This window comes from Exserohilum turcica (assembly GCF_000359705.1).
Source record: "Exserohilum turcica Et28A unplaced genomic scaffold SETTUscaffold_5, whole genome shotgun sequence".
NCBI classification, from domain to species: Eukaryota; Fungi; Ascomycota; class Dothideomycetes; order Pleosporales; family Pleosporaceae; genus Exserohilum; species Exserohilum turcicum.
Genome location: NW_007360266.1, coordinates 1,353,667 through 1,379,292, shown reverse-complemented (window position 1 = coordinate 1,379,292; position 25,626 = coordinate 1,353,667). Strand labels below are relative to the sequence as shown.

The following is a 25,626-nucleotide window of genomic DNA, read 5'->3' as shown; positions in this document are numbered from 1 at the left end:
TTTGCAACTTTATCCACTCATGTTCTTTTATCCTATAGCAGTAGGTCAAGTCGAGACATCTCCATGAGAAATTCATGAAGTTCTCCCCCGTCGCTCAAAGCTGATACCCCGAGCTTTCAAAAACCCATTCCCCACTGTGGGTCGAATATTTCCCGAGGCTATACACCCGCATCATATTGACAGGCTTCAAATCCTATACTATCAGTGCACCACTTTAGCCCCTGAGCATCATGAGTCGCAATAGAAAAACGCTATCGCTGTATTGAACAGTAACAAAACAAGTCATGACTACACATACTCATCCCATCTAAGCACTTGCTTCAGCCGTACTCTGTCGCTCTGCTATACTGCCTCCCCTCCAACTCTGCTTCGGGTCCTTCTTCTGCTGCACCCTGCTCTCCTCGCCCTCCTTTCCCCATCCGCCGCCTCCAGGCGTATGAATGATGATGCGCTCGCCAGGCCGCATGCTGGCCGTGTTCTTCGCGCCGAGGTTGATATACCTGTACTCGATATCATTGTTTCCCCTTGCGGCATCCCTCCTCTCCAGGGCATCCACGTCGCCAACCACTATGGGAGCAGGTGCGTCAGATCCTTGAGACTCGGTGGGTTTCTTTGCATCCGAATTCTGATCAATAGCCTTCTTATCGACTTTGCGGGCCCATATGTTGAGTCCGCAAGCAGCGTCACCTCCACCTGCCATTCCGTATGGGTGGTAGATTCTTCGTTCGCTCAGGATGCTGACTTGAACTGGGATGCGGAACTCAATATCACGAATCACTCCCTCGCCACCGATGTGCATTCCCTTTCCTGCACTTCCTTCTCTGAGCGAGAATTCTCGAAGCAGGACAGGGTATCGGCGCTCAAACACCTCCGAGTCGGTGATGCGAGTGTTGGTCATGTGAGTGTGCACTCCGTTGGTACCGTTCCATGTTGGACCTGCACCAGATCCTCCTGCGATGGTCTCATAGTATCCAAATCCCTTGGTCTCTTTTCTTTCTCCACTCTTGCCGCCTTCTCCGAATGTTGTACCACCAAAGCCAAAAGTAAGATTGTTGGTGTCACCTTGGCTGGCAGCACAGGCGCGGAAGGCTTTCAATACCACGTCTGTTACACGCTGACTCGTAAGTACGTTGCCTCCGACAACAGCCGCGTTGTCCGAGGGCGAAAGGAAAGACTTCTTGGGAATGAGAACATGGATCGGCTTCAGACAGCCTTGGTTCAGCGGGATATCCTCACTGATGAGGCAGCGCAAACAGTAGATGATGGCCGAGTAGGTCACAGCTTCAGGTGCATTGATGTTTCCGTAGACCTCTGCACCCGTGCCTGAAAAGTCAAAAACGGCTTCACCCTTTTCGGGGTCGATGGTGACCTTGAGGTGGATAGGGCTTCCGTCATCCATAAACTCTTCTGCGCTGAGGTCTTGGCCCTCGAAACGCTTGTATACGTCTTTGAGGAGTGATCGCACAGACTTCTCAGCGTTGGTTTGGATGTTGGTCATGTAAAACTTGACAACTTGCTCGCCGTAGTCGGACATGAGTGTACTGATGAGGTTGATACCCTTCTGGTTAGCGGCGATCTGGGCCTTCAGATCGTTGATGTTATCGCTGAGGCATCGAGTGCCAGAGCAACCAGGGTACTGGCCCGGTTCGTCGAGCAACAGCTCAGTGATGCGCTTCTCATTAAAATGACCCTCTGATACGAGCTTCTCGGATTTGATGGCTGCGCCTTCTTGGTAGAGTTCCTTGGAGGCTGGAGGCATCGAGCCAGGAAGGATACCGCCAATATCAGCATGATGCGCACGAGACGCCACATAGAAGACGATGTTATCTCCACTGAAAGCTGGCGTAATCACAGTGATATCCGGCAGATGTGTTCCGCCAAACATTGGGTGGTTGGAGACTAGCACGTCTCCCTTCTTCAGCTTGCCTTTCCAGATAGCGGCTTGCTTGCGGACACAGGTCGACATACTTCCGAGATGCACGGGGAGATGTGGCGCTACATGTGCGTTAGCTTTGTCAAATCGAATAAAAACACAACTGACCGTTTGCAACTAGTCCGCCCTCCTCGTCGAATAATGCGCAAGAGTAGTCCAGTCGTTCTTTGACGTTGGTGGATACACTAGTCTTTTGCAGCGCGCGACCCATTTGCTCAGCAATAGCCATGAACCTATGGGCAAAGATACTGAGAAGAATTGGATCCACCTCCTTGGTGCTAATCTGCTTCTCTTGCTCTTCAGCCTCACCAATGTTAATAACAACGTGCGTGTTGATGATGAGCGCGCTAGCACCGGGTGTTACGACGATAGTCTGTGTACCATCTGCAATGATGGCTGGGCCCTTCAGGCGATCGCCAACCTCCAGGTCTTCGAGCTTGTAGACGGATGTGTCTTGTCGACCACCCTCGAAGAACACCTTGCGAGTGTCATAACGCTTTGTGTCACCTGAAATATCCTTCGGCTTGATTTCCTTCAACTGCTGATCCACGGTTTTTTCCAGCCCCTGAAAGGTTTTCCCGATACCTCGGGCCCTGACATCATCCACAATGATGTCGCGATCTGGTAGCGTAAAGCCGAACTCTTGCTCATGCTGCTTAACAAAAGCTTTTCCAAAGGCCCATTCGTCACCATCATATTCTTGCTTGGCCTCTTCCTTTGTTGGCTTGATGATCATGAGCGCTGACTCGGTACCTCGGTAGCGCAAGTTGAGATACTCTTCGAAGTGGATGTTCTCCTCGTCAAAGCCCTGTTCTTTGAGAGAGGCTGTTGATTTGCTCTTCAAGTCGGCCATCTTGCTCTGTAGGTACTCCCTGACGTCCTTCTCATCAGACCAGACCTTCGACTCTGGTTCTTGCCTCTCATCGACGACATCGGCGAGGGCCATACCATATGCAGAAAGTACTGATGTGTATCTGTGAACCAAAATCTGCGAGATGCCAAGTGCTTCGGCGATGGCAACCGCGTGCTGTCCACCAGCGCCACCGAAAGTCGCAAGGCGATGCCTGGAAGTATCATGGCCACGTGCTTCGGTCAAACTGCGGATTGGGCGTGTCATTGTCTCATTCGCAATTTTTATGAAGCCATTCGCAATGTCATCCAAGGACATTTCCTTATCCTTGTTGCCTCCGGCAATCTCTTTGTTGATCTGCTCTGCCAGCTCCTTGAACAGCTTCTCGCTAGCCTGCGCATCCAGACCCTCGTCCTCATTCTTTCCAAAGATCTTAGGGAAGAAGTCGGGTAGTAGCCGACCGAGGAACAGGTTGGCATCCGTGATGGTCAGTGGGCCGCCTTTCCGGTAGCATGCCGGGCCTGGATGTGCGCTTGCTGATTCTGGGCCCACGACAAATAGCCCGTTTTTCCAGAAGAGACGCGATCCGCCACCAGCGGCAACTGTGTTGATATCGAGCTGTGGCGACTGGATAGTAACTCCAGCAGTCGTAGTCTCGAAGACGTGATCGTAGCGTCCAGCGCCATACCGGCTCACGTCGGTACTTGTGCCGCCCATGTCGAAACCAATAACGGGTATCTTGGTCTCCGGGTCATAGGATGTCAGTGCATAGCCTACAACACCTCCAGCAGGTCCTGATAGAATGGCTTTGAGTCCGGAGAACATGTCGACATCTACTAGACCGCCGTCGGATTGCATGAACTCGCATCGCGCACCCTTGGAGCCTGCTTCGTGCTTTACGCTTTTGGTGCCCAGCCCACCTTCAAATCCCTTAGAGAAGCCATCAATATACTTTCGTATCGCAGGTGTGAGGTATGCATCTGCACAAGCAGATGTCGCTCGGGGCACCAGCTTGATCATGGGCATGAGTTCGTGGCTTAAGCTGACATGTTCAAAGCCGATTTCTCTGGCAATCTTGCCCACTAATGCTTCGTGCTTTGGATATGTGTAGCCGTGCATCAAGCAAACGGCTATACTCTTCAACCCACTATCGTACACATCCTGGAGTTGCTTCCTGATTGCTTCCTCCTGCGGTCTTTGTAGTATGCGGACTGTCTCGCCCGACAAACCCTTGACCAGCTCGGCGCCGTCTCCAGCCTCTTCAATGCTCGCTGCCTGGGTCTGGTGTCGCTCTGGGTCTTCGGCGTAGTCCTCGAGCGTGACTCGCTCATCAATCTCGACGACTCTTTTGTAGAGAACCTCGGGCTTCCGAATATCCAGCGCAAATATGTTGGGCCGACTCTGATTGCCAATTTCAAGACAGTCCTTGAAACCCTTGGTGACCACCATGGCGATATCCTCGCCCTTGCGCTCCAGCAGCGCATTTGTCGCAACCGTCGTGCCCATTCGTATGCTCTCGATCTTGGATGTGTCGAGGGGCTGCCCGCGGGGAATCTCAGTGCCAGTGAATTTGGAGAGGAGGCGGCGTATACCCTCGAGGGGCGCGTCGTCGTAGTTGGATGGGTCGACCGAAAGCAGCTTGATAACGACATCGTCTTCCATCTTGCCCGTGCCGGGATTGCCCACGCAATCTGTAAAGGTACCGCCACGCTACATAATCAGCGACTATTTCCAATGCATGCGCTTCAACGTAGAAGAACTACATACATCAATGGCGATGCGGATTCCCCGCTTGCTAATTTCTGGCGTAGCCATGGCGAGGTTTGACGTTTATGTCGCGCGTTGAAGGGATTCAAATGACTGTTGAAACGCCTCTTGGAGGCTAGAGAAGAACACAGAACGGTGGAAAAGGACCGGGGTATACGCAAAAAAAGGAATGCTGGTATCGCATGCACGTAATCGGCTGTCGCGACCTTTAAGTGGGGTGCTCATTGCTACCCCGCGGCGGCTTTTGTCATCCCCATCATGTCATCTTGACAGCCAAACTTCCTAAGCACGACATCGGTTGCCGACAATGGTGGGCCCGGCCTGCATGTGCAGGGGTATCGGCCTTCATGCTGGATTTCCCGATCGATAGGACAAGGCAATGCTCGAACTGGCAATAAGATCAGCTCCCTGTGCTCGTTCCAGGGAGATAAGTATCCGGTGACTCTTGGATGTTTTCCTGCTTATCTTGATTGATTGACTTAGAAATGGGATCCATGTGCGATTTGGACGCCGCGGGCGGCATACCAACGGTACGGGCCAAACTTGAATCCAAACCAGGAACATGGCTGATTCGGTGACATAGAGTTGGACTAGGCTGGTACGATTTATCGCCGAGGAAGATGATGCCGAGCATATTGGTGAACCTATCGATTCAACCATTGATGGTAAGCCGGTCATCCAACATTCTTCTTCACCTGCTAAAATATGGCCCAGTCGGCGCAGCCCTGGCATCAGGAGCGAAGGTTCAAGTTCGCCTCTTCACAGGATCATCAGTTCTTTCACCGAGAAACGAACCAACCAAAACACTCCTGACAATCTCGAAACTGCTTCCGCCGCTCGCCAAAAACGAGATAGGTGCCATTCGCTGTGTAGGCTTGAACTACCGGAAACACGCAAAAGAGATGAACCTAGACCTGCCCGACCATCCCACACTCTTTTTCAAACCGTCAACATGTCTGGGCGCACCAAATGCTCCGCTTTTGATACCGTACCAGGCAACAGATGGTCAGGCCGACTATGAGGCCGAACTTGCAGTAGTCATAGGTAAAGCAGCGAGGAACGTGAGCAAGGAGAGTGCAATGGACTACGTGCTGGGATATACATGCTCGAATGATGTGACAGCAAGAGTTCATCAGTTCAACGGCGCCCAGTGGGGTTTTGGCAAAGGATTCGATGGCTTCGCACCACTTGGGCCTTGCATCGTATCTGCCGCTTCAATACCTGATCCGGGCCAAATCGAGTTGAAGACAGTTCTGAACGGCGAGACAATGCAGTATTCGCTTGCAAACGACATGATCTTCAGTATTTCCGACATCGTGGCTTACCTCAGTCAAGGAACAACGCTGGATCCAGGGACGGTGATCATGACGGGCACTCCGCACGGCATTGGAGTGAGCAAGATACCAAAGGTGTGGTTGAAGCACGGCGACGATTTGAGGATTGTCATGAGTCATGGGTTGGGAAGCTTGGTGACACCAGTTGAATACGAAGCGCAGCCCAAGTCCAGTTAGATGAGGAAAGCCTTTTTTTCTTGGATTTGAGGCGTAACAGGATATCCAGATCGTCGGCTTAGATGCTCTCCAAGCGTTTTTCACCAGCTGCTCGAGCTTTGAAATGTGCGCAGGTTATGACTTTCCGATTGCACGGTCGAACAGACTGAGCATGTATATAATAGCAATTGAAATTCATGACAGCCCAAATACCCTCTGTTCCTGAGTTATACTATCCAAAACATGTTCCCATTGCTGCAAATCCGTAGGCAAAGATGGATCACCCCAAGGAGGCGCCTGCCATTGGAAAGGTCTTCCCGGACCAAAGTTCATAAGCCCCGAAATTGCATCGAAGCTGTCTATCATGTTCGGCGAAACCAGGTTGTCGTGGTTTTCGTTGGCTTGTACAGCGGCCGGAGGGTCCTCCGCTATGTCAGATCGCGTTTCAAGCGGTACGCTCGCCCTGGTGCTGCTACCACGGTTTTCGCGAAACTGGGTTGCCTTCTTGATGCAGAGCTCAATGATTTTGACTTCTGCGAGTGCAAACTCATTCAGCCAAAGATCCGCGCGCTGCATGTCGCAATACGCTATGAGATCCTCGAGTATAGCATCGCATTTATATGAATGCGGGTCTTTGACAGCAACGATTCCCAAAACCAATGCGCTATTGAACAGATGATGAGGGCCTAGGCTCCATTTCAATCGATCATTCAAGGGCTGTTGGAAGTAGTCGATACGCATAGCCAAGTCAGCGCAGGCCGACGAGATACAAGCATCGTGACTATGTCGGAAGCGATTTGTGATACTCTGGCGTAACAGATACGGGCGATGGAGCGTGACGCGGGCGAAGTGATACATGGAGTGAAGGTATAGCCGGTTCCAGCGTAGAAATCGATGCATTCCATCTTGCGACGTGTCCGCGTCTTCAATACGATAGTATTTTGGTAGCATGGCTGCCCAGTCACGAATATCTTCGTCTAGGGAGAGAACAGTATCGTAAGCAGCTACGGAGAGTCCAAAGCAGCGCTCTTGTATGTTGCCGACAATTTTTGCCAAGTCATGCGCAAAGAAATTGTAGACACTCAAGGTAGGCTCAGATAGAGGCAGCACGCGCAGGGTTGCGGCACGTTCATCTGATTCATCGTCCAGCCATATATTGGTTGCCTTCTGGACAAGGCATTGCTGATCGACGATTGCAAACGGACGCCCAATGGCCAACGCAATGGTCTTGTCCAAAGTGTACAGATGGCTCCAGAGTCGTCTTCGAGTCTCTGTTTCTTTGCGTGGCAAGCGCCATCGCTCGCCATCGATATGCATACCCTGTGCCTGGGCCATGCGCATAGCAAAACTGGTAGTCAGCCAGGACTCTGGTACTCGTCGCATGTGTATGAGATAGCGCGTGACCAAGACACCAGCGCGGACAAGATCTGTCGACTCGCCATAGAAAGTGGGCGCGATTACGATGGCTCGTCGAGAAGCCCAATAGAAGCGAAGCGAAGTTTCTTGCAAGTCTCGCTGGACTTCGGCGTTCTTGGGGTGTGGACAATCGAGGAAGACGCCATAGGCGAGAATGATGAACAGCAATGCCAACCAACGCAAGTCGATCGAGGCGTAGTCATCAAAGCCAAATTTGCGCTCCCAGAACGCGTCGTACTTTGCCATGAACGAAGCAGGGTGGATCGCATCAATAGACCAGTTCAGCTCAACAACAAAGACGTTTACAAGCCGATCGACACTGGCCTTGTGTCGAGGCAGTATGCCCAGCAGATCCCAGATTTGCGAAAAGGGGCCGCCGACGTCGCGAAAAGATTGGGTTGAAGCAGCTGCATGGCGAATGCCGGACGAAAGATCTGGCGCAGGCTCTTCGATTATTTTGGCTGCAGCCTGGGGTCCAAAGTAGGATGAACCGAAGAAGGACGGCGCGTCTCTGTTGCGGAAGAGGTTTCCTACCTGTGCATCTCTGGGTTCTGACGAGGTTCTATTTCCTGACGCTCCAGCCTGGGTATCTTGAAGAAGGTATCAGTGGGAGATCCGGGCAAAGGAATGCACATAGACGTGAAGCTTACGACTCACTTGCAACAACGTGGGTGATGTCCCGGTTGGCTGACGATGCCGTAGCAGAAGAAGAAAGATGGATTGATTGCCGCCGATGAGCCTCAGCTTCTTGGCTGTATGTGCATGCTAATGCTACATCGCGCCGCGTGCAGTTGAAGCATGGCAGTTCTCCGTCACACTGGGTATCTCGTTAGCCGCGGGCCACTTGCCCTGGACCAGCGCCAGGATGCGGTCGTGAAGTGGCACATATCGCTAATCAGATATGTAATGGCGAACACCAGGGGTTTGCGAATGTCGTGACATATCATACATGCCTTTTGCTTTCTCCGATGACATGTTTGACAGCTCCTAGCCTGCCGTCCTCTTTTCCTCTTCTTGCCCAATGGACCACCCTCAGCTTGCTCCACCTGTTCTTGCACAGGCGCGTCCATGGTCCAGCGCCGCGATACGCAGATGATGCGGATGAATTTGCCGATAAGTATTCGCCTGGAGTGGATATGGAGATTGTGAGTAATAGATAAGGCCGGGATCGGGATAAGTACTGTCGGCCTGCACAATCATGTTCGAACGGCACACGCTGCCAAAAGCGACAAGGCTCGCGTATTTTCCCGCGTCGGCCAAATGTGTGGTACAGATCGGTAAAAACGTCAACCAGAAACATGGCGCCAGGGCCAAGCATTTGCTATCATTATGGCCTATATCTGTAGCGTGGACACTGGACTAAAAAATATACATTCGCACCGTCTTTCGAGCGCTCATTTTGCACAATGGCGGATCCCATGCAGGATACCAAAGCTGGCGATGGCTCTGTTTACGAGAAGGACACCCAAATTGGGGCAAGCGAAGAGATTGAAATCGATCCAGTTGCGGAGAAAAAGGTAGACTTCCTGGATACATATTTTGGCATTATTGACTGATCAATACAGCTGATCCGTAAGCTGGATCTCATACTATCCCCCATGATGGTCATCGTCTTCTTGGTAAGAAAGCTCTGGGCTAGTAGTGAATAGTCTAGTCGGATCTAACAATTATGCCATAGGTAGCCTACCTTGACCGATCTAATATTGGTGTGTGCTCTACTCCATATCGCGTATACTATGACACCCATCCACTGACTCATATTAGGCAATGCTGCCATTGCAGGCATGAAAGAAGATCTCAATCTGACAGGCGACCGTCTCAATGTCGCTGTGACGCTTTTCTACGTAACATATATCACATTCGAACTCCCGTCCTCTCTTTTGCTTAAAAAGCTGCGTCCGTCTCGTCTGATTCCTTTCTTCATCATCAGCTGGAGTGCCGTCATCATTGGCTCGGCCTTTGTGCAGAACTATGCTGCCCTTCTCGCCACTCGCCTTCTGCTAGGGGCCTTTGAGTCAGGACTCTTTCCCTGCTTGACCTTGTACCTCAGCATGTACTACAGGCCTCTGGAGCAAGCTCGAAGGGTGTCATATCTTTTCGTTGCATCTGCACTCAGCGGTGCTTTTGGTGGATTACTGGCCTTTGGCCTGACAAACCTACATGGTGCAAGTGGACTTGCTGGGTAAGTGTCTCGCCACCGACGTAAACCGGGAAAGACAAACTGACACTTTCAATCTTGCATAGATGGCGATGGCTGTTCCTCGTCGAAGGGCTCATCTCAATTGTCGTAGGCTTCGCCATGGTTTTCCTTCTCCCAGACAACTTTGAAACGGCATGGTGGCTGAACGAAGACGAAAAGGCTCTACTTCGCGCAAGACACGAAAAGGAGCGTCTCTACCAGGGCAAATCCATGACAAGAGATGCCATGGACAAGGGCGAGGTCAAATTCGCATTCTTGGACTACAAGGTGTGGCTGAGCGCGGCGTGTCAGTTCTGTGCCAACACGTGTTCCTTTGGTTTCTCGACATTTCTTCCCGTCATCATCCGCGGATTCGGTTACTCGAGCATTCGTACACAACTCCTGACAGTACCCGTGTATATCTGGGCATCGGCAGTCTACCTCTTCATAGCCTGGTGCTCCGACTATGTCAATCGCCGCGCCTTTTTCATGGTTCCCTTGGCTTTAGTCACAGCTGTTGGCTACGCCCTGATGCTTGGGCTTCCAATGACATCAACCGCAGTGCTGTATTTTGCGACATATGTTACAGCAACTGGCATATTCTGCTGTGTCGGACTGAACGTCACATGGATCATTAATAGCAATGCTGGGTACTTTAAGCGTGCCACTGCTATCGGTCTGCAACAGTCGATCGGAAACTCGGCGGGTATCATGGCTGGCCAGATCTATCGCATCTCTAACAGCGATGGCCGCTACATGATTGGTCATACAGTTTCCATTTGCGCAATCTTGGTGGCAGCTTGTGGATACACCACCATGTACTTTGTGCTTCGTAGGGTTAACAGAAAGAGAGAGGCAATGTCCATCGATGAGAGAATCAGGCAAATCGACGCTGGGAAACTGGGCGATCGTCATCCTGATTTCAGATATACCTTGTAAATGAACACCATACACGTTTTGATAATAAATTAATTTATTCCTTTTTTGGGTCAGTCATTCTAGGCTCACGATGCAGGCTTGATACCCTTGAATGTCTTCGTAATGTTGGTAATGGCGTCTTCTACAGGCAATCGCTCCATGGAGCTTGCCCCATAGAAGCCATGCACGCCTTTTGTTCGGCTAATCGCATACTCTGCATCTTCTGGCTTCGCGATCGGGCCACCATGGCACAGGATAATGATGTCGCTCTTAATATCCGATGCTGCGTCTCGAATCTCCTGGATCAGCTTCACACTGTCATCTAAGCTCTTCCCAGAAGTAGCACCAATGCTGCCAGATGTAGTCAAGCCCATATGCGCAACCAGAATGTCTGCGCCAGCGCTCGCCATCTTCTTAGCCTCGTCGACATTAAACACGTAGGGCGTGGTCAGGAGATCCATCTCCCGCGCCATCTTCACAACCTCAACCTCGGCGTCATACGACATTCCCGTCTCTTCCAGGTTCTGGCGGAACGTCCCGTCGATCAGACCGACAGTAGGGAAATTCTGTATACCCGCGAAACCAAGGTCTTTGAGCTGCTTGAGGAAACGACTCATGTCCTTGAAAGGATCTGTGGCGCACACGCCTGCCAGTACTGGTGTTGACTTGACAATCGGCAAGACTTCGCCTGCCTAGTTCTAGGTTAGCTCCTTTCTTGCATACATGTTTGTGTTTTTCTCCATGTGAGGACTTGGTCGCTGACTGGCATTTGGGCTTACCATCTCGAGTACGACATCATTTGCATTGCCGTACGGCATCAATCCTGCTAGTGACCCGCGCCCGGCCATTCGGTATCTTCCGCTGTTGTATATTATGATGAGATCGCCGCCACCAGCTTCAATGAACTTGGCGCTGAGACCGATGCCAGCACCGGCTCCGACGATGATCTTTCCATTGTTGATTTGTGAGCGGAGGTTCTGCAAAATGGAGGACCGGTCTGTGGGAGGCGACATTTCTGTTGGAAAGTTGTTATGTCGAGCAATACAAACTCAAGGGCTAGATGGACTCTATTTGCTGGCGTGATCACGTTGAGAAGCGTAGATAAAGTGAGGATGATGACGTAATTGCTAGCGTGGGGATCTGCCTACCTATGACATGCCGAGTTGATGGACGACAACTCAATTGTTCTTTCATACATACATGGCCATGTCTTCTTCTTCTCCCTGTGTTGCGCTTCTTGGTACCTGTGATACGAAACTAGAGGAGCTGCTTTTTCTTCGAGACGTCATTCAACACAATGATGTCAGCGTGGTGCTCATCGACGTGGGCCGTAGCTCTACAAAGCATGACGCTATCAATGTCAGCCAGCAACAGCTACTGAACGAATTCGGCAATGGAATACAAGTTGGTGATCTGCCACGGGGAGAGGTCATCAAGACTATGGCGGCCTGTGCAACAAAGGCTGTCAAGAAGCTATTAGATGAAGGCAGCATTCATGCCCTGATCAATGCAGGTGGATCAGGCGGCACATCACTCGCTGCAGAAGTTATGAGGAATGCGTTACCTATTGGCTTTCCGAAGCTAATCGTTTCCACCGTAGCGAGTGGCGACACGGGGCCAATTGTCGGGGAAACAGATATTACGATGATGTACAGTGTCGTCGACGTGGCTGGATTGAATCAAGTTCTCAGAAATGTACTCAGCAATGCCGGTGCAGCCATCTCGGGTATGGCTCGTACGTATGCATCAAGAACTCAGAACAGGGCTCATCCACAGAAGAAGCGCGTTGGGATTACCATGTTTGGCGTTACAACCCCCGCCGTTGATGCGATTCGGAAATACCTGGAGTCCAACTACGACATTGAGACATATGTGTTCCATGCGACAGGACACGGAGGAAAGGCCATGGAGCGACTTGTTCGAGAAGGCGGGCTCGACGCTGTGCTCGATCTTACAACGACAGAGATCTGCGACCATCTTACCGGCGGTGTTATGAGTGCTGGTGAACATCGTTTAGAAGCCACTGCCACAGCTGGGATACCAAACATTATATCTGTGGGTGCAACGGATATGACAAACTTCGGTCCCATGAATACAGTCCCGGAACGTTACAAGAACCGCAAGCTATACGAGCACAATCCTGTTGTTACATTGATGAGGACATCCGAAGACGAAGCAGTACAAGTGGGTGAGTTCATCGCGGCGCAGTTGAAGAAGCATGCGAAAAATCCACAAGCAGTGCAAGTTTGGCTTCCCAAAGGAGGAATCAGCATGATTGCAACACCTGGAGGACCGTTTGAAGATACAAAGGCCGATAATGCGCTTTTCAATGCTATCAAAGATGGGCTTCGAACGAGTGGAATCGACATTGTCGAAGACGAGCGGCCCATAAACGACGAAGGTTTTGCGCATGATATCGCAAAAGCCTTAATTGCAAGGATGGGAATTGAACGCAAAACCACTTAGCGGTATAGCAACATTGTGCACAGCGCTATCACAGCTGCGCCATGCACCGAGAAGCTTTTCTAGGCAGGCACATGGCAAGCCTTGCCCCTGGATTCCCAGACGAGATGAAAATGGGTCTTTAGGATTCAGGCGTGCTGCGCATTGGCCAATGATCGAACTGTAATTGGTCCAGTCGGCATGCGGCAAAGATCCTCACGGCCGCCCTAAATGGAAAACTAGACTGCAGGATTTGTTTATCGCTGGACTTCTGTGTCGCCATGACTGTCTAAACTCGTTCGTTACTTTTTTTACTATTCGCCATGTTCGCGCGTACTGCCGTGCTGTCGCTCGCTCTCTCATACGTCTCTGGCAGCGTTGCTGCACTTGACTTGGACGTCAGCAGCAGAGGTAGGACAACAGGGTCACGATGTTTAAAATAGTGCCTAATGTGTTATAGACTCGATTGTTTCTGTAACAAAGACGCTCGCTAATGAGATCGTCACATTCTACAAGGAGACCCTCTCGCGTACTGGAATCCCCGGCATCTTGCCTCGCCCCTACAACTGGTGGGAAGCCGGCGTTGTGTTCAATGGCTTGATTGAATACTCAAACCTAACCAGCGACACACAATATGACTCGTTAATCTCGGAAGGCATACTATGGCAGAAAGGCGAAAACCACACCTTCATGCCGCTCAATCAAACGGAACATCCGTTAAATGACGATCAGTGCGCCTGGGCCCAGACAGCGATGACTGCTGCTGAATTTGGGTTCCCAATTCCTAACAACGAGTCGTGGGTCGATATGGCTATCGATGTGTTTGACGCCCTTACCATGCGATGGGACAGTGGGTATTGTGATGTTGGTCTTCGTGTGGAAAGATACTTTAAAGAAGGATATGATTATGCACAAACATCCGCAAACAGCGACTTCTTTTTACTGGCTTCTCGTCTGGCACGCTTCACCGGCAACGACACGTATGCTGAGTGGGCGGAGAAGATCTTTGACTGGGCAAAAGAGATTGGCTTAATTACGGACGATTACAACGTCTATGGCGCTAGAAGGGATTGTACCACGATCAACGACATCCAGTGGACATATGAGCACGGTCTGTTGACCGAAGGTGCAGCTGTGATGTACAACATTGTAAGTACTTGTCTTGTGGAATCATGGAATGCTGCTAAGCAACTGGGTTAGACAGGAGGAAAGCAAAAATGGGCCGACGCAGTCAAGGGGCTTGTGAACACGACATCGGTCTTCCTTGAAGATGGCATTTTCACGGAGACTGTCTGCGACGAGGGCGGCCGCTGCGAACCGGATAATCGGGCGTACAAAGGCGTCGCCGCTCGCTCCTATGCCCGCGCCGTGGTAGCCGCACCCGCGGTGGCGGATTCCCTTGACAAGATGTTGGTAATTGCTGCTGAAGCCGCGGTCGCAGCATGTAATCACACTGGGACAGCAGAAGTGCGATGCTCGCAGTCCTGGGTCGAAGGAGGCAGATGGTCGGAGTTTGGCAAGGCTAGTGACGGCAACCTGGGGGACATTTTCAATGCAATGGAGGCTGTGCAGGGTCTGCTATATTTGCCAGCAAAGGCACGAGTACCTATGAATATCACGGGCGGACCGGAGGATAAGGGGGATACCGGCGCATCGGAGAAGGCGGATGGTGCGAGTGGTGCGGGTGCGAGGGCAGCGGGCATCACGGCCGTCTTGGCTGTCGCTTTCGCGGCGGCCCTGATGTGCTAGTCACCTGCGTCCGATACAGGCGTAACGCAGAGTCGCTCATGTGGCATTGTACGTATGTGGATCAGAAATCCTGCGGCTTTTCAGAGAGTATACATACCATACTAGGCTACAATTACCGTTCATGAACACGTGATATGGATCGAGTTTCCTAATGCGTGCTTGGCTGTCCCGCGCTGCGAGCTCGGCTGTCCTGGGATTCTTAGTAAGCAGCTTTACATATGTAACAACCAAAGTTCTCTAAACCCACCTAAGAATAGTCTAGCATGGCGTGAGCAGTCGTGGTCTGGAAATTCTTCAGCTAGGATAGATAAGCGCTAAGCCGCTTAAGGCTAACGATGCGTAGGCTGGTGTCGTGATATCTTTCCAGACAGGTCAACTCGGGGAATGCTCTTGGCACTATTAGCTAAGCATCTCCGGGGACAGCCGAACTTGTAGCGGGGGACAGCCGAGCTATGAAGTCAGCTTGCAAGGATACCCTGCCAAGGCTCGGCACGCGAGCCAATCGTAGCCAGGGATGTGTTTTGCGGGCCTGCCCTTCGCAAGCAGCTCCGAGCTTTCGGCAACAGCCATTTCCAGCACTTCCTCTCCTCCCCTCCTCCCCTCATTTTAAGACGCCGTATCCTGCGTGCGTTTGCAATGGCATCAATCATGGACTACCTGCCCTATGCGGTGGCTGTGGTCGCCCTCGTGGGCGGCTACCTCGCATACGCCAGCGCCAGCAGCTGTAAGAGCATTTCTGTTGGCGCTCCCAAAAGAAACCCTTCCGGCTAACCTACCCACCAGCACCCCGCAAAGTGCTCAAGCCCACCGAGTTCCAGGAGTTTGAGTTAGAGCACAAAGAAGTTCTCTCGCACAACACAGCCATCTACCGCTTCAAACTGCCTCGCCCAACCGACATCCTCGGTCTCCCCATCGGCCAGCACATTTCGCTCGCTGCGACTATCCCCGGCCAGCCCAAGGAAGTCGTCCGCTCCTACACACCCATTACCTCAGACGAAGACAAGGGCCATGTCGACCTGCTCATCAAGTCGTACCCTACGGGCAACATCTCCAAGTATGTTGCGAACCTCAAGATTGGCGACAAGATGAAGGTCAGGGGGCCCAAGGGCGCCATGGTATACACTCCCAACATGGTTAGACACTTTGGTATGATTGCCGGCGGTACCGGAATCACTCCCATGCTGCAGGTCGCCAAAGCTATTATGCGCGGACGGCCGACGGGCGACAGGACCGAGGTTGATCTCATCTTTGCCAACGTGAACCCCGAGGATATTCTGCTCAAGGACGAACTCGATGCGCTAGCGGCCAAGGACCCCAAGTTCAGGGTGCACTACGTACTCAACAACCCACCCGAGAAGTGGTCTGGTGGTGTCGGCTTCGTCACTGCCGACATGATCAAGGAGAAGCTTCCTGCGCCCGCCAAGGACGTCAGGATTCTCATCTGTGGACCACCGCCCATGGTTGCTGCCATGAAGAAGGCTACCGAGAGCCTGGGTTTCGACAAGGCCAGGCCTGTTAGCAAGCTTGAGGACCAGGTCTTCTGCTTCTAAGCAATCAAAATCCCGCGATGGGTAAAAGGAAACGGTAATGGGGTGGTGTCTTTCGAAAAATGTTGATTAGAATCTGCGTCTTGAGCGAATTGATTACATAGTACGAATGAGCAACTTCCTATGATGTTTGAACTCTTTACTAGTACACTAGGCTCCACTTTCCCTTTCTATCCTTGACAATTGCATCATATTAACTACAGTGCCTGGCTAGTCTCCACTACGCAATCCTCACTACCGACAACATCAGCCTACACATCTCCCTACATCCCATACTAAGAACTCAGCTCTGGCGTCCCTACGACACCCCATCTTCACCACCACCTCCATCCACCTCCGCACTCCACCCACACTCACCGAAACACCCTCATCCATCCCCCACGACGTTCCCCTCCTCGGCCAAACCGCCCTCATCACAGACGCCACGAGTCCCATTGGCAAAGCCACCGCATACCAATTAGCCAGTCTAGGCGCCTCAATCGCACTACACTACCACTCGGATCAAGCCGGCACCGCCGCCCTCCTCCACGACCTCACCACGCGTTACGCCGCGAAATTCCGCTCCAAATTCGACGGCTGGAAAGCGGATTTGACGGATTACGATGATGTACGCTATGCCAATCCCAGCAACGCTTCTCGCGCTGTCGTAGTACCAAGGCACACGTCGCTGGGGAATTATGAACTAATAGTTAGAGTGGTGAGTAGGTCCGCTCGCTGCATGCGCGTGTTACTTCCACGTTAGGCGCTCCTGGGATCCTTTTGGTTTCGAGTGCCAAGTCGAGCATTGTGCGTCGCGGCGATGTGGTCTGCGGCACCGACATGCACGTGGGCAGTTCCGAGGGCGAAAGTATAGGTTGTGAGAAGTGCGATTCTGCAGTTTTGTTACTCGCGCAGTTGTGTCTTGCTGCAATCAAACAGGCGGGGTGGGGTCGCGTGGTGTTTGTGGGTTGGCGAGATGGGTAAGTATGCTTGCCTTCTTTGGGGGAGGGATAAGCGACGGGTGTATCCTTAAGGGTGGTGGTGCGTTTGCCGGCAAGAACTTGGCTGTATGACTGACTGGCGTATTTGCAGATCTTCTGACTCGGCTTTACATGATTTGACGCACCGACTTGCGGATACATATGCGGGTACGGGTACGGGTACGGATAGGAGTATCACGGTGAATGCACTTGCGCTCGTTGCAGATACAGACACGAAGGCTATATCTGGACATTCGCCTCTGGAAATGGAGAAACGTATGTTCTTTCTCCTTTTTCCCCTTTTCCATCATCTTCCTTCATCTTTCTCATTACCCTTACCCCTTCTTTTTTTTTCTTGTGCACTTCATTACCCACCACTATTTCCTCGCAACTCGCAACTCGCAACTCGCAACTCGCAACTCGCAACTCGCGTACAAGCTAGCCTGCTCTAACCCACCCGGCTAATCATGCACACACACACTCACAGCTGCAGAAGAACAAGACGAAGACGAAATTGCTGCCAGACATCCGAGCAACGCAGCAGACATTGCAAACATGATTATCAGGATACTAAGCACGAGGCATGTGACGGGCAAAGTTGTTACTGTGCATGGGGTGTTGGTACCGCGGTGAGAGAGAGAGAGAGAGGCAGGGGTATAAGGGGAAAGGGGAGGGAAGCATGAGAAAGCGAGAGATGAATACGATACCTAAAATAATATCCCTAAGTAGTCGATTCGATTAAGTATTCTAGTCCAAAATCCCTGTTTCCTGCTCACCATTTTATGTTCTTCATCGGTGTGGGTTCGTCGGGAGTGAGATATTCAATGTATGAATACACACTCCTCCTCCTCCTCCCCTTCGTCTTCTTCTTCTTCTTCTTCTCAACTTGAACTTAACACCCCCCCCCCTCCTTCTTTTACATTTCACCAAAGCAGCTGTTTGAAAGACCATAACATAACAGCACAGCATAGTACAGTAAACGCAACTCGAAAGACGGAATTCAGACAAGACAAAACAAGACAAGACAAGACAAGACTAGAGCTCAAAATCACAGAGCAGCATCTTATACCTATTCATTTGCGGTATCGCTGACTATTATGTATGCATGTATCTCCCGTCTCCGTCTCCGTCTCCGTCTCCCCATCTCTCCCTGTGCCCCTATGTCTCTCTCTCTCTCAATCAATCAATCAACCAACCAATCAACCAATCAACCAGTCCGCCCGTCCGTTATCCCCCCTCCTCCTCGCACGCTCCCAATACAATGCAATTCCAAAAGAAAAAAAAGTAGGAATTTCAAAGTGAAAAAAATTCCCTGCATACACGCCCCCCCCCCGCGCGCCTCGCTTGGAATCCAAGCAAAGTGCGAGTAAAGTGCGAGCAAAAGTGCCCCCCACTTTTTGTTGTTGCTGTTGTTGTTGTTGTTGTTGTTGTTGTTGTTGTTGTTGTTGTTCTTGTTGCTGTTGTTGTAGGTACAAAGAAGGGTATGGTATGGTATGTCATGTATGTACGAAGCATCAAGGGGGTGGTGGATATGGCAGTAAAATGCTTTTCTCGTGCTACACAGCTGGATCCAAAGTTTGCCTACGCTTTTACTCTACAAGGTCATGAACATGTGGCAAATGAAGAGTTCGACAAGGCTACGACAGCCTATCGCAACGCCATCAGCGCAGATAACAGACATTACAACGGTTGGTATGGTCTCGGCAACGTCTATGAGCGCCTGGGCAAATACGAGGTAGCTGAGAAGCATTATCGGGCAGCGGCCGAAATCAACCAGAACAACGCCATGATCCTTGTTCGAATTGGTCTTGTAAGTCATTCACATTGTTTGCCTCCTTTGCCGCTGACGCTTCTACAGGTTCTGGACCGCATGAAGAAAATCGAGCCCGCATTATTGCAATTCGAGAACGCCATCAGAATCGACCCACGCTCAGTCATGGCTCGTTTCCGCAAGTCGCAGGTCCTGCTCAAGCTCAACGCGCCGCAAGAAGCTCTCAAGGAGCTACTGTATCTCAAAGACGCTGCGCCAGACGATCCAAACATCCATTTCCTGCTGGGTAGATGTTACAAGAAACTGCGCGATCGCTCCAGCGCAATCCGCCATCTCACCATTGCCATGAATCTGGATCCAAAGAGTCACGGGGTTATCAAAGAGGTCATGGAGAGTATTGATCAAGACGACGACGGAGGATGGAGTAGTGAAGATGAGCATTGATAAATCTTTTTTTATTGTCCCTTTTTTGGGGGTTATTTTTTTTCCCTCCTCTCTTACGAAACCCTCTTCATGACCTCCCTCGTCCCCGACTTTTTTTGTTTCCCACAAAAAAAAAGACTCTCTCTCTCTCTCTCTTTCTCTCTTCTTCAGCATCAAGGCATCAAAGCATCAAAGCATTAGCATCTTGGCATCAGCATCGGAAATCACGCTTCTTATCATGCACCTCCCTCCTCTCACCCACGCACCTTTTATCCAGCAACAGAAATGAAGAGGTCCTCTTTTTTTTTGAACCAATTATCAGCTTCTTTTTTCTGATACATGTAGCTTCATTGCCACAATCCACAATCACACTTGTACACATACACTAGGCTACACACTACCAAAACAAGCCCCTTTTTTGGGGGGGGGGGGACTTTGAGCGCTTATCCTGTCTCCTCCTCCTTCTCTCTCTTTCTCTTTCTCTTTCTCTTTCTCCTTCCTTGTATGCTCGTCGTCGTGCTGTCGATCCAGCGAACTAGCATTGCCAAGTGCACACCAGGCTTGTGGAGAGAGTCGATCTTGATCCATGAGTGTGTGAGCAAGATGGCCCAGAGCTACTTCGTCTTTGAGTTGCCAGAGTGTGTTTGAATATACTTCCATGTGCTCCAGTGACGAGGGCGCCATTTCCCGAATCTTCCGGAACGTATTCCCTGCGTCTGCGTAATGTGTGCGCTCATAGTGAGCTTTGCCGATTTGTGCGAGGACCCAAGGCGTCTCGCGCTGAGCCTTGGGCACTGCTGCAAATGCTTCCAATGCCTTTGATGCATCGTAGCGACTCAGATGCCGATATCCGGAACCAATCTTGAGAAGTAAATCTAGCAGCCAGTTCAAAACCTCCCGCTCCCGGGACGTATCGGTCGTTTGAGCCATTCTCGGAGGCGGAGCTACAGCGACCGCCGCCCCACTGGCAGGCCTGTTGTCGGGTTTTGATGGCTCCAATGTATCAACGTGCGGTTTTCTGTTCCCACTAACAACCCTTCCTACAGTTGAAGTGGTGCCTGACCGTGCTTTGGGGGCCGCAGCTCTTGCCTTTCGTAACTCGCGCCGCTCTTTTGACTCGATATCCTTGGTTGATGTTGCTCCTTGCCTAGGGTTTGATGGCCGGATCTGAGTAATGGAATTAAGCAGGCGCACACTGCGACGTGGAGGCGCTGCTGTGGGATCTAATGGTTGTTGCTGCGGCGGGTTCTGCGGCTGGTTTAATGAATGACCAGACACGGTCCTCTTATGTCCGTTCTGGTATACAGGTCGTGGGATATCTGTTTGATCGACCTCGGGATTTGTCTTTGTGCGTGCTCTCGAAGTGACGGGGCGTGACATGACAGGGCCGCCGGTCTCGCCCATCATAACATGCTCATCGTGCATGTTTTGCCCGTTTGCTGCCGGTGTGTCGAAGTCATGATGGGAGCTCGTCTGTGTAGTGCGGCCGTTTAATTTGGAAAGCAGATTCGTTCCTCCCATGTTAAGTCCACCGTCACCGGACTGTCTGGAGGAGGTATTGAAGGGGTCGATATCGGGCTTCGGGGCAAACGGAAGCATATCGGGGGTGATTTTGAAGATGTTGTGAGGTCGGACTACAGCGCCAATGTCGCAGAGGCCGGTGAATGCATCCCACATGAAGGAATTAATCTTGAGCGCCTCGACAAAGTAGTCAATGGCTTTTCGGGTATCGCCGTGTGCTGCGTATAGCTTTCCCAGCAAGCAATAACAGGCGGCCGCATCCGGCACATGTCGCCGCGATGTCTCAGAATGCTTGTCTGGGCTTCTGGTTAGCAGGCTGGGGGCTGGGGGGGGGCCATGAACTACCTACTCCAGTGGTTGCGCCCTGCCCACAGACTGCGCACCTTTTCCAGCGCCTGGGCTCCTTGCTCATGGCGGCCAAGGGCGAGACAGGCATGGGCGAAGACGTAGGCGCATCCCAGATGCTGTGCGTGCATTCCTTTGGCTCGCGCATCGTCAAAGGCGGCCTTGTATCTGCCGAGGCGAAGGTTACAGAGCGCGAGCAGATGCGCGGCATCTGGGTTGCGGGGTTCGAGAGCCTGGAGGCGACCGGCGAGAAACAGGGCGTTTTCGACAAAGCCGTTGTCGAGGTGGTAGTATACAAGCTGGCGCAGCTGGGCATTGACGCCGGGCGGGGGTGACATGCTTTTCCGAGGGGCAAGGCGAGGTCCTAGGCTGGAGGGCTCATAGTCCAGAGAATCATGGGGGAGGAGCAGGGGCGGCGGGTTGGCTGGGTCGAGGGCGCCGGCGTGGCGAGGGAGAAGTCGTGGGGAAGGCGTGTTGTGGTGAAGGTCGATTGTGTGTCTCGGTGGCTATCAGTGGTGAGACTGGCGGTGTGTTCGACAAAGCGAATTGGTAAACACGGGTGCGCACGGCTGGGACAAGCGTAGAGGACGAGATAGAATCCAGACGAGTGTGTACAGAGAAGCGGCGGCGGCGGCGGGATGCGCGACGTGTGTTGCTGGCCTTGGTCGCGATGCAGGTTGCGCGCGCTTGTTATGGCGCACGGGCCATGCACACCCACAATGCCTCTGACGATTCCGCCGCCGCCTGTCGTCGTTGGACCACAGCAAAGCCCGCCGTCACCATGGCCCAGGTATGTCTCGACGCCACCGCTCGCCGACACTCGCTCATGCCGTGATGACTAGAAAGCCACCAAGACGCTTGCCGCCTCCAACACCAAGCGCCTCAACCAGACGCTCTACGTCACCCTCGCCATCCACGGCTTCTGGTGGTTGCTTCGCGCCCTGCTCTTCCGCGCCTCTCTGTCGCGCCAGTCGATCCTCGTCTATCTGGCCCTCTCGGCGCCGCAGCTGCTCATCCAGCTGTACTTTGAGCGCCTGTCTCGCCCCACGCTCACGGCCGATGGCGCCGTCAAGCGACCGGGCGAGGACCTCGATGCCCCAGGCCTGACCGAGTACATGTGGGACGTGGTCTACTGGACCTACGGCTGCATCGTCGCCGCCGCCATCGCAGGCGACTATGGCTGGCTGCTGTGGGCTGTCATGCCCGCGTACAGCGCCTACGCCGCCTGGAGCACCTACTCGGGCATGCGGGGGGGCTTCCAGGACGCTGCAGGTGTCCCGCAGCCGCAGGCAAGCAAGAGGCAGGCCAAGATGGAGAAGCGAGGTGGCCAGAAGGTGCAGTACCGGTGAAGACAAGAGTCACATCCGGGCCTTGTTTGGGAGACGGACCTGCATCCAACAACCCTCGACATGTAGACCTGGCCCTAGTCACACGTGCGCTGTCAGGGATACGTAGACTTGAATCATACAATACGTTACACATCATACCAGCCCACACCACGACGTGCGCACGAGCTTCGTCATGTCCGTCGTTGCCGTCGTCGTGTGGACGCGTGCTTTCATCATGTAATATTACACTAAGGCGGAGCCTATGCTTCGACGCGCGTAGGAATCTTGGGTATACCTCTCTTGCGATCCTGGTGCGGTACACCATACCGCCAGCCAGCCGCTGCCGCTCCTCTTCCATCGCGCCCTGCAGCCTCGACGCTGACATCCTGGATGACGAAATCCCACCTCCGCTTCGGCACCACCTTCATGGCCCTCAGCTCCTCTTCCCTTCTCCTTTCCTCCCTCTTCTTCTTCTCCTGCTCCTTCTCTAGCCGCTCTTCAGCAAGCTTTCTTCGCTCTTCGAAAGAAAGACCCGCCTCAAGCTCGCGCTCTGCTTGCACCAGCTCAGGGTGAGGAATGCGGGCGTCGGCCGGCAGCAGGTTGTTATCAAACGCCTTGCCAGCATCGGCACGCGTGAAGCGGCGCGACTCTGCAACGGGCACAAACAGTTGCTGACGAGTCGCGGGGTGTACAATGAGGTCATTGATAGGCTCGTGCGGAATGGGCCGCTTGCCTTTGTTTTGCGGTAGTGAGGGGTCGACATATGGTGTTGTGGGAAGCATGGAGAGGACACTCTTGGAGTAGGGCAGTGCAAGTTTCTTACCCTGGTGACCATGTGTTAGCAAACATCTTTGAATGCATTCTAGTCCAAGCCATAGAGGGATGACGACGTTCAGCAAGAGCATGACTTAATTTTTGTAACCATGTGGGTGTCTTAAAGACTAATCGATTTTTTAAGAAGCTCATCATGTCGTGGAGAGAGGGAGAGAGAGAAAATGTGCGACATACCTGGGCTATCCACTCCTTCTCCATCTGCTTCAACCGCACGACGGCACCAACACGCTCATTGCTGACGCCAAACTCGACGCTAGCGAGCGATACTGTCGCGCCGTCCTTTTTAACTCTCTGGTAGATTGCTTCGCGAAGGTCTTCGCTCAGGACGGGTTGACTGCGAAAGTACTTGTTGAGGGGGAATGGCCGCAAGTCTTCTTCCGTTTCTGGCTGAAGCTTTGTGCTGTCGCCCTCTTCGCCCGCCTTGCCGAATGGCTCGGTTTCGGCCTTTTCAGGCTCTGCGTCATCCGGCTTCTCCTGGGCTTCGGATGTCGTCTCCTCGGTCGATTCTTCCGCCTGAGATTCTAGGTCGGGCGTGTCTGCCTTTGCAGCTCCCTCCTTGCCGAATCCGGGACCCGCGCGCACCAGGTTGCCATACTTGTCATAGGCTCCCAAATAATTTGTCGCGTTGGGTATGGGCTCTTTCAGTCCCCGGCCAGGCCCATTGAGCCACTCATAAAATTTCCGCCGCCGTAATGTCACTTGTGGACATGGTGTCTGTGAGAAGCTACGCGATTGCCGTGCTGGTAGAGACACGGCGTGTGGCCTCGTGACGGCACATGAGGAAATTTGCGATGAAGCAGCTGATGCAGAAAATTTTGGAGACTGTAACCGGGGAGGCATGTTGGGTTCAATTGCGCTACCGCATTGGCGTAGACAAGTAGAATACAAGAGGAGAAGAAGAAAACGAAAGGAGGGGGAGGTGAATGGGGTATGGAGGAGGTGATGTGGTTGGGTGACAAGTATGGGTAGCTCGTAGAAATTCTGAAGCCCGCGACCAGTGACTAGCGTCTTGGCGTGCACACCCACACGAGGCCTCTGCTCTGCTGGAGCGGCGCAACGCAATAGCAAAGTTGGATTCGCCGTTGCGAGCAAACTCAATTCCACCCACACACATCAATTGAGCATTTCCCAACCGCTCAACCGCAAAAGCAACGGCATCACTCGCACCAAACCAACTCTACTTGGACTCCATTTGCCTAACGCCGTAATTTGCACTTAAAAAGGGTATTGAGTAAATCGAAGCCGTTACATGCACAGCCGAAGCCGCTGCGGGGAGACCAGGGGTGAAAAACGCGAATGCCAAAAAAATCAATATGCTGTAAAGACAGAATGGTGTCCAGCCCCGGCATGCCGTGGAGCCGCATGCGCATCTATCATGTAAATGAAACCGTGAAAATGAGACGAAACCCGGGTAAACCAACCGAAGAGCCCACCATGCAAAGACACCAGCACCTGCATGTTCCGCTAATCAATCCTAGAGAGTCCATGCACATTAAGAATCGATAGCGCCAGACGATGAGTACCAATGACCAATGTACTTGGGAAGAACAAGGGATAGGAAAGAAAAAAAGATATGAAACCCAAGAGTACGCCCACAATACGAACATGGCAGTGTCCATAGCATCCAGCTTTCCCGGCAACAGGAGAGAAGAGATATTCTGGGGTGAGTGCAAGTTGAAGGACCATGCGATGTAAGCGAGGAAAGCGAAGAAAAACGAAAAGAAAACGAAAAGAAAACGAAAAGGAAATGAAAAGAAAGCAATCTCCAAACTCCGGGGAGGGGGGGGGGGCGGGGGGAAAACAACCAAATGAGCAATCGCACAAGGGGGAATCATCGCTGTATGCTGGAAAGAGGTCCACGTCCAACGGGCATGAAAGCCCAGGAGATTCCGCGCCAGTATCCATGCCCTATGAAGCCAAATTCAACCCAGAACAACACTCAACACCTCGCCATGAACCGAAATGACTGAAAATAGTGGCAACAAGAGACGAAGCAAATTTTGCAAATGCTCAGTGATGGATGCGCCGTCAACTCCGTGATCATCACTCGTAATGGCATAGCAGATTTTCATGGCGGCGCGGCTAGCGGCCCATCATGAACGACGAGTAGCCTCCAAAGCTGTTTCCGGCACCGCTGGATGCTAGTGGCTGGGG

General features: G+C 52.2%; 12 protein-coding genes across 12 annotated transcripts; 7 read left to right on the top strand and 5 right to left on the bottom strand.

Moving 5' to 3' along the window:
• Nucleotides 1-256: 256 nt before the first annotated feature.
• SETTUDRAFT_180544 (uncharacterized protein) lies at nt 257-4,622 on the bottom strand. The gene is made up of 3 exons (XM_008030911.1): nt 4,551-4,622; nt 2,042-4,493; nt 257-1,995 (listed from the first exon to the last, which is right to left on the bottom strand). Exons 1-3 carry the CDS (start codon nt 4,596-4,598, stop codon nt 308-310), a joined length of 4,188 nt encoding a protein of 1,395 aa, XP_008029102.1. The 5' UTR covers nt 4,599-4,622; the 3' UTR covers nt 257-307.
• Nucleotides 4,623-5,035: 413 nt separating this feature from the next.
• On the top strand, nt 5,036-6,061 carry SETTUDRAFT_155904 (uncharacterized protein; the record flags this gene model as incomplete). The annotated part of the gene is made up of 3 exons (XM_008030910.1): nt 5,036-5,080; nt 5,134-5,215; nt 5,265-6,061. The coding sequence occupies 3 exons, from the start codon at nt 5,036-5,038 to the stop codon at nt 6,059-6,061; spliced, it is 924 nt and encodes a 307-aa protein (XP_008029101.1).
• A 474-nt stretch (nt 6,062-6,535) lies between these two features.
• On the bottom strand, nt 6,536-8,469 carry SETTUDRAFT_80567 (uncharacterized protein; the record flags this gene model as incomplete). Its single annotated transcript, XM_008030705.1, has 3 exons — nt 6,536-8,000; nt 8,149-8,281; nt 8,406-8,469. Coding segments are annotated over 3 exons (1,662 nt in total), but the record flags the coding sequence as incomplete, so codon positions are not given.
• A 393-nt stretch (nt 8,470-8,862) lies between these two features.
• On the top strand, nt 8,863-10,574 carry SETTUDRAFT_22062 (uncharacterized protein; the record flags this gene model as incomplete). The annotated part of the gene is made up of 5 exons (XM_008030547.1): nt 8,863-8,973; nt 9,022-9,075; nt 9,135-9,162; nt 9,221-9,638; nt 9,701-10,574. The coding sequence occupies 5 exons, from the start codon at nt 8,863-8,865 to the stop codon at nt 10,572-10,574; spliced, it is 1,485 nt and encodes a 494-aa protein (XP_008028738.1).
• Nucleotides 10,575-10,621: 47 nt separating this feature from the next.
• SETTUDRAFT_173004 (uncharacterized protein) lies at nt 10,622-11,566 on the bottom strand (the record flags this gene model as incomplete). Its single annotated transcript, XM_008030909.1, has 2 exons — nt 10,622-11,245; nt 11,333-11,566. The coding sequence occupies 2 exons, from the start codon at nt 11,564-11,566 to the stop codon at nt 10,640-10,642; spliced, it is 840 nt and encodes a 279-aa protein (XP_008029100.1). The 3' UTR covers nt 10,622-10,639.
• A 187-nt stretch (nt 11,567-11,753) lies between these two features.
• SETTUDRAFT_173003 (uncharacterized protein) lies at nt 11,754-13,019 on the top strand (the record flags this gene model as incomplete). Its single annotated transcript, XM_008030908.1, has 1 exon — nt 11,754-13,019. One exon carries the CDS (start codon nt 11,754-11,756, stop codon nt 13,017-13,019), a length of 1,266 nt encoding a protein of 421 aa, XP_008029099.1.
• Nucleotides 13,020-13,318: 299 nt separating this feature from the next.
• Nucleotides 13,319-14,744, top strand: SETTUDRAFT_22059 (glycoside hydrolase family 76 protein; the record flags this gene model as incomplete). The annotated part of the gene is made up of 3 exons (XM_008030546.1): nt 13,319-13,406; nt 13,456-14,144; nt 14,196-14,744. 3 exons carry the CDS (start codon nt 13,319-13,321, stop codon nt 14,742-14,744), a joined length of 1,326 nt encoding a protein of 441 aa, XP_008028737.1.
• A 612-nt stretch (nt 14,745-15,356) lies between these two features.
• Nucleotides 15,357-16,423, top strand: SETTUDRAFT_164779 (uncharacterized protein). The gene is made up of 2 exons (XM_008030907.1): nt 15,357-15,468; nt 15,528-16,423. Exons 1-2 carry the CDS (start codon nt 15,393-15,395, stop codon nt 16,292-16,294), a joined length of 843 nt encoding a protein of 280 aa, XP_008029098.1. The 5' UTR covers nt 15,357-15,392; the 3' UTR covers nt 16,295-16,423.
• A 2,358-nt stretch (nt 16,424-18,781) lies between these two features.
• On the top strand, nt 18,782-19,465 carry SETTUDRAFT_155897 (uncharacterized protein; the record flags this gene model as incomplete). Its single annotated transcript, XM_008030906.1, has 2 exons — nt 18,782-19,060; nt 19,109-19,465. The coding sequence occupies 2 exons, from the start codon at nt 18,782-18,784 to the stop codon at nt 19,463-19,465; spliced, it is 636 nt and encodes a 211-aa protein (XP_008029097.1).
• Nucleotides 19,466-19,834: 369 nt separating this feature from the next.
• SETTUDRAFT_139874 (uncharacterized protein) lies at nt 19,835-21,648 on the bottom strand (the record flags this gene model as incomplete). The annotated part of the gene is made up of 2 exons (XM_008030905.1): nt 19,835-21,261; nt 21,315-21,648. The coding sequence occupies 2 exons, from the start codon at nt 21,646-21,648 to the stop codon at nt 19,835-19,837; spliced, it is 1,761 nt and encodes a 586-aa protein (XP_008029096.1).
• Nucleotides 21,649-22,091: 443 nt separating this feature from the next.
• SETTUDRAFT_22056 (uncharacterized protein) lies at nt 22,092-22,659 on the top strand (the record flags this gene model as incomplete). The annotated part of the gene is made up of 2 exons (XM_008030545.1): nt 22,092-22,100; nt 22,153-22,659. The coding sequence occupies 2 exons, from the start codon at nt 22,092-22,094 to the stop codon at nt 22,657-22,659; spliced, it is 516 nt and encodes a 171-aa protein (XP_008028736.1).
• A 239-nt stretch (nt 22,660-22,898) lies between these two features.
• Nucleotides 22,899-24,312, bottom strand: SETTUDRAFT_95037 (uncharacterized protein; the record flags this gene model as incomplete). Its single annotated transcript, XM_008030904.1, has 2 exons — nt 22,899-23,462; nt 23,647-24,312. The coding sequence occupies 2 exons, from the start codon at nt 24,310-24,312 to the stop codon at nt 22,899-22,901; spliced, it is 1,230 nt and encodes a 409-aa protein (XP_008029095.1).
• Nucleotides 24,313-25,626: the final 1,314 nt, after the last annotated feature.